This window comes from Rutilus rutilus, assembly GCF_951802725.1.
Source record: "Rutilus rutilus genome assembly, chromosome: 21".
NCBI classification, from domain to species: domain Eukaryota; kingdom Metazoa; phylum Chordata; class Actinopteri; order Cypriniformes; family Leuciscidae; genus Rutilus; species Rutilus rutilus.
In genome coordinates this window covers 27477899-27484392 of record NC_140226.1, presented here as the reverse complement: position 1 = coordinate 27484392, position 6494 = coordinate 27477899, and the positions used below count along the sequence as shown (strand labels likewise).

The window sequence follows — 6494 nt, the reverse complement described above, 5'->3', positions numbered from 1 at the left end:
GTGTGTGTCATTGATGTATCAATGACATTGATACATGATGTATCAATGTCACTGATACATCAATGACACTCAATTTTGTACATCAATGATGTATTTCGCTGCCCTTCAAAACATGTTGAGCAGTTGCCATGGTGCATTTTATCAATCATGGGGTTGGGCAGAGACACACCTATATCCTCTCAGGAAATATTTGATCTATCAAATACTGATGTTACTTAATGTTAACACGCATAGGCATTCATGAAATAGCTACTCAAAGACATACACATACAGTTCTAATGCGCCAGATTCATAATAGTGAATGAATGAGAAAGTATAGCCTAGTAAATGTGCTTTTGTCTCTGGCTATTCTGTGTAAAAACAAACTATTTTAAAAACACAAAATAGTGATGACCAGCATGTCTGGCACTTTATGATGACATCAGATGGCCACCAACGTTCTACATGGCTGTTTGATTATGAATGCGTCGTTCAGCATGGTCTCTAATGAAAAAGAATCGTTCTGAATGGAATGAAGGTTTGTACCTAGTACAGGATCATATTTCTACTCTGTGTGTCACATCTCCATCTTCATTTCAAACAAGCACAGAAGTCATCTGCTTTAAGCGGAAACCTGAGGTTATTCACACACGCAATGAATCTCCGTTGTTAATCAAAAGCCAAATAAATAACCTACAGAATGAACAGAGTAAAAACCACGAAGAGTATCTAGATGAATCAAGGCGCGTTCTCATGTACGCACACACGCGCGCTCCCGCTCTCTATCTCTCTCGCGCTCTCGGTGACCGTGTGCAAACTATTTCCACAGTACTATAAATAAGGCTGCAGAGTAGATAGTCTCACACCAAAGGCGTGGCAGTGTGCAGGTGGACTCCATCTCAACTCTATTCAAGCTGGACTTTTCTCCTCCGAGGAACTAAATCACCGCAAACATGCCTAAATGCCCCAAGTGCGAGAAAGAAGTATACTTCGGTAAGACTCCTGTGAAATGTTCATATTTACATACAGTCTACTCTTTTACTTTAAGGAAAAGGTTGAAAAGAAGGTCAAAGTACACTACTGTGTTGTTGTAGCCTATAATTTATTATTAATAGTTCGATGTTTAAATGAATGTGTGAACTAGTTTGAATGCAACTGCACGAGGGATTAATCAGGAAGAGAGATGTCAACTGATGCATGAGGACACTATTTCCTGCTTGAAACTTTTGCAAAACAGCCTTTACAAAATAGCTTGTGCAGACATGTTTGCAGCAATAAAACCGTTATGAAGAAAAAAACAAAAAAACTTTGTATAAACCATCTTAAATGTAATAGAGTTGCGCAGTGTTGGGTTGTAGGCTACTGTATGTTGTTGTAGGGTGGTCAGACTAAATCTTAAATTAGTTTTGAAAAACAGAAAATATATCATACTTTGAATGTGTAATTTACATTATTTCATTTATAATAATAAAGAAATAATAACAACATAAATAGCCTACCAGAGAGGGGTCAGCACAGCCGAGGCTAACAATGCAAATGGCAACGTCAAATTCGGCTTTACATTGTAAAGTAACCTTTTTGCATTGTGTATTCAAACAAACTAGGCTATTTGAATAACTTATGTACTATGAAGGCAACAAGACAATGGTTTAAAGAGCTTTAAGCTATTATTTGGCTATTATTTGAATCAGATATGTATCTGTAACAAAGAATTGGGAAATAATATGGTAAATGTATGTATGGAAAATGAAAATTAATTTGTGAATATTCAAAGTTTCTGAGCATGCCAAAGCTTCTCCACCGAGACTCTCTCATACTGCAAGTCTGGGCTGTTTTGTCCTGACCATTCTACTTATTTTGTCTTCTTTGCTATTTAATGAACATTTGTAGCCAATATAAACATGCCAGGCTGTTTGTGGTAGGTTTCCATCATCCAGCACTGTAGTTACCGATGTTTTTATTCACTTTGAAACAAAATCTTTCTCAAAAAAAAAAAAAAAGTCAAAGCCAGCATTTAATTAAAAGTTTAATCTAGTAGGCCTATTTATATAATTTACTGATGTAAGATAAAGCCCTCATACCGCATCCCACACCGTCATCCATCCTGTTCTCGCTAGTGTTCTCTAAACCTGTAACTTTTCCATCATACAAAACTGCCTCATGTGGCTGGTGCTGGTCTTTCTTCACTCTGACTTATTTAATGTTCGGATGGAAGCATTAACAACTGCAGCCTCTCAGAGATGAAAAGAGAAAATCCACCGTGAAGATATAAGATAGAGATACTGGCATAATCAAAATAACATAATTTTCCAGCTTTTCCAAAACTGCAAATAAAAAGTGGGTGTTCTGAAGTGTAATTTCAATTTATATATATAAATATGGCATAACTCAAAGGCACTGACGATTCAGACAGTCAAATTTTTGTGGTTCGCTTTCACAGATTTGTTTTAAATACAATACTTTCAAGTTTATAGGTAAAGTGTGGCATTATTTTTTTTTATCAACATCAAACAGATCTGTAATAATATAATAATGACAGTTTTAAACAGGTTTCCCAAACACTCCCCTCAAACTTCTCCTATTGGTCAGTCAAACAGATAGTCCCGCCCCAAAATCACACAATTGGTATGAGTCACTGTTGCTCTGTCTGGCTGGTCAGGAAGCTTACACAAACAGATCAAAGTTTTGATAGTTTAAATTCTGAGTGGAAAAAATTTCTCCGCAAGTAATTGAGAAAAACATTTAAAATAAATAAGATATTAAATAATATTAATAATGATAGTTGTTATTTGTATTATTATTATTGTTATTTAATATGTTTTTTCCCCCCAATCCCTTCTTCTTTGCATGAGAAACAGTTTCTCCATTTATATGTTATGTAAAAAAACACGCAGAATAAAGACGGCAGTAATTCAGCCGCAGATTACAAATCTCTGTGTTGTAGACTTTACACCCAGTCTAGGACACTTTGCATTGATAAAGAGCATTAACAGAGAGAGAGAGAGAGATTAGTGTGTCCTCTGTGTATTTGACTGAGGGAAGTTAAGTAATTACTGTCTTAGGTGTGGCTCAGATGACCGAACTATTTCTTGGCAACACTGCAAGGGCCCAAACCCATCCTGGTGAATTCCTTTCGGCCTTGTTTGTCCTTTAAAAATGTTCTTTCTCACATGGACCATTGATTCTCTCCCAGTATGTCTGGATCATGAGTTCACAGTCCAGTACTAAACAAAAGACTTTCCTGTGTCATCCACCGTAGTGTGACTGACTAGCTGAGCTGGGATGAGTATGACTCTTACTACAGCTGTTGCTATATGCAATTATAGCCGCTCACGGTAGTCCATAACAATGGGAATTATGTAGTGTTATGTGTTATCCTTCAACACTCTGCCTACTACATAAAGTATGAAGCATTACTTGGTGTCTGGGGTCTTTGCCATCACCTCATCACATTTTTCACATGTATGTCACAGATGGGAACTGTTAATCTGCTCTTTGTCCATCCTTTGGTTTCTGCATGCCAAAAAGCTCAAACAAAGCTCTTCTCTTGAAGCCATAAATCTGACATTTTTCAGAGTGGTCATGCTTTCAGACAGTCTTTGGCGTCCATGAGATATAGATGCTTGCCCAAAACCTCCCTCGTAAAAGACACGATCGAGCACCTCCCCTAACTGGAGACGCCTGAGCATGCATGACTTTGTCTTCCCTTCCCACTTCTTTTATGATGTTCATCATGAGGGTTGTTTGGAGAAATCTTTCTGCTGAGAGCTGCAGATAAAGACTTCTTTATGGACCTTTTAAAGGGAAAGGGAGGAAAGAATTCCTCTGGGAGTGTCCTGCATACAGCGTCCACACCCACCCATGTTCTCGCCGTCATGAGAACACAATAATCCGACAAGACTTGTAGCGCGCTGGACTGCAGAGAGAATCTGCTAGATTTGAGACTTCAGATTGAGCTTTGTTGACATTAAAAGCTCATCATGACTTTAATTGAACTACATAATGGCTCCAAATCGACTCATTTTCCCACGTCTGATTGACTATGTATTCCCCTGACTCTTTTGTTAAAACAACTTTACGGCTAATGAGTGATCATATAGATTCTTCCAAGTTGTCGATGAGGTCATAAACTGGCCCAGATGGAAACAAACATTCTGCATTGACTTTTTAGAGGAAATCTTTGCACTTCAGATAAATGGATTTAAACATTAAACTTTGTTAAACAAATCTCCTATTCCCACCGATGATTCCAATTCTTAACCAAAAATATTAAATTATTTATTAAATATCAGTTTTCATTCACCCCCATGTTGTTCCAAACCTGTTTGACTTTCTTTCTTCTTCAGAACATAGAAGAAGATCTTTTGAAGAACTTTGAACTGTTTTTGTCTATTCAATGGAAGTCAATGGGGTCCAAAATAGCACTGAACTACATTGACTTTCACTCATTATAAGTCAGAAAAAGTCACTGAGACGTTGTTAAAAATATCGTTTGTGTTCAATGGAAGAAAGTCACAGAGGTTTTAAACAACAAAAGTAAATGAAAATTGAGTTTTCATTTTTGGGTGAACTATCCCTTTAAATATTTATTAAACAATTTACATATTTTGGCTAAGAACTGACATCACTGGAGGGGGAAGGGGTTGGTACAGTACCTTTAAAGCCAAATATTTAATTCCCTGGGAATTGATAAAAATATAGCCTACCTCAAAATGCAATTTAAGTCACTTTGGTTAAAAGCGTCTATAAAATGCATAAAAATGTAATAAATAAACAATTAGGGGCTGGGAAATTTAGTAAATCATGTGCACTGCAGTTCTGCAGAAATCAATCCATGTTGGCCTATTTTTATGTGGTTTTATGAATCAATTATGTTTATCATTAATGTTTCAGCGGAGAGAGTGTCATCACTTGGCAAAGACTGGCATAGACCGTGTCTGAAGTGTGAGAAATGCAACAAGACCCTGTCGGCTGGCTCACATGCAGAGGTAAGTCAGTAGCAGAATTACACACGTACTGCCAACCTCTTACTGGGACAGATTAATGTTCCAGGCAGACTTAATGGAGTCCAGTTAACTTTTGGCATACTTTTACCTTGCATAAACACTTCAGGGGGTTGGGCTGTCAGAGTGTTATGTCTTGAGGAAGGTCTTGCATAATGGCCCCCGTTCAAGTCCGTTAATGTACTGACTAATGTGTTTCACCTCACAGCATGAGGGGAAGCCCTATTGTAACAACCCATGCTACGCTGCTCTCTTTGGACCTAAAGGTACGTTCCTACAATGCATCATTTTACTGTGCTGTATAGGGTTACTGTTAAACTAGAGTATCACATGACATAGACCACTGCTTCACCTCATAATCACATCTGTGGGCCAGTACTTGAATCTCTCATCCCGTGAATGTATTCAAATTTCTTGCATTATCCAGTGGTACTTAATGCAAATGTCTCCCTTTACACTTATCCAGAGTTTTTTTGTGTTTTTAATTCTCAGTGTCCTAAAATGAATGTTTAATTTTAATTCTCTTTTTGCCCTCAGGTTTTGGACGTGGCGGCACTGAGAGCCACACATTCAAATAGGCAATTGCACAGGTGAGTTTACCAAATAAAAATGATCAATTTAACCTATACTTAAAGTAGATGACGTGACATGCACTAACTGTACTCTTCTTTTCCATTTACAGGCTTTGCTGACTCCATAAGCTTGTTTTTTAGAAGAGCTTGATTTTTGTTTTTTGTTTTTGCCACTATTTTTATCCACATATTGTTAAACCAAAGACAAAATGACCAAGCCATGCCATGTTTTAGAAAGTACTAATTTGTATAATCTGTTGGGGTTTTTTTTAAATGTTGTCTGCTATAGCAGCACACAATGATGTTTCATTGGGGTACTAGTCAAAGACCTCTTTATAATTAAACTGAACATTATACATTAAATGTATGTTTGAAACCTCTTCTTGTCCCTCACATTTTTTCCTCAAATGAAATGATAAAATATATTATAAATATCTTTGTCCATCCATGAAACAAATTTTTGCATTGTTTTTTTATTTATCATCCTTTTGATATGGACACTTTGTTTGAAATCATTCCGATTGATGAATCTGAACATAGTGTTGACATGAACACTAAATAAAGTCGGGTTGATGTGTGCATTTATATGTCACAAGCTTTTTGCTTTTGACACACAGACACTGCACAAATATACAGAGTTTCCCGCTGTTGGCACCTACTTACCATTCTCCTACCACTGCTTCTTTTCTTTGTTTTAAAAAGCAGACTTAATATCGATCTATTTTGGGTCCTAATCAGGAGATGTCAAGCACACAAAGCTTATGCAATGCTGCTTACATTACAGTTTTTTTCGATTGCTTAAACACATTTCTTGAAACTATGCCTCGAATTCTCAAAACACAGTAAACACAAACGTCCATAACATCCATAACGTCTCGCCCAATTCCCCAAACATCCTATTTTCAGGTCAAAATGAACCACTCTTGCTGAAAAACCAAAC

General features: G+C 37.0%; 1 protein-coding gene across 1 annotated transcript; it reads left to right on the top strand.

Annotated features, from left to right (window-relative positions):
• Positions 1-572: 572 nt before the first annotated feature.
• Positions 573-5934, top strand: crip1 (cysteine-rich protein 1). The gene is made up of 5 exons (XM_084392688.1): positions 573-972; positions 4873-4967; positions 5191-5248; positions 5520-5572; positions 5665-5934. The coding sequence occupies exons 1-4, from the start codon at positions 933-935 to the stop codon at positions 5558-5560; spliced, it is 234 nt and encodes a 77-aa protein (XP_084248814.1). The 5' UTR covers positions 573-932; the 3' UTR covers positions 5561-5572; positions 5665-5934.
• Positions 5935-6494: the final 560 nt, after the last annotated feature.

What these genes read in the sequence shown, in the direction of transcription:
- crip1 (XM_084392688.1), top strand. Translation starts at nt 933, where the DNA reads ATGCCTAAATGCCCCAAGTGCGAGAAAGAAGTATACTTCG. An exon ending in CGAGAAAGAAGTATACTTCG is followed by an intron (nt 973 to 4,872) that starts GTAAGACTCCTG and finishes TTAATGTTTCAG; the next exon opens with CGGAGAGAGTGTCATCACTT. An exon ending in CGGCTGGCTCACATGCAGAG is followed by an intron (nt 4,968 to 5,190) that starts GTAAGTCAGTAG and finishes TTCACCTCACAG; the next exon opens with CATGAGGGGAAGCCCTATTG.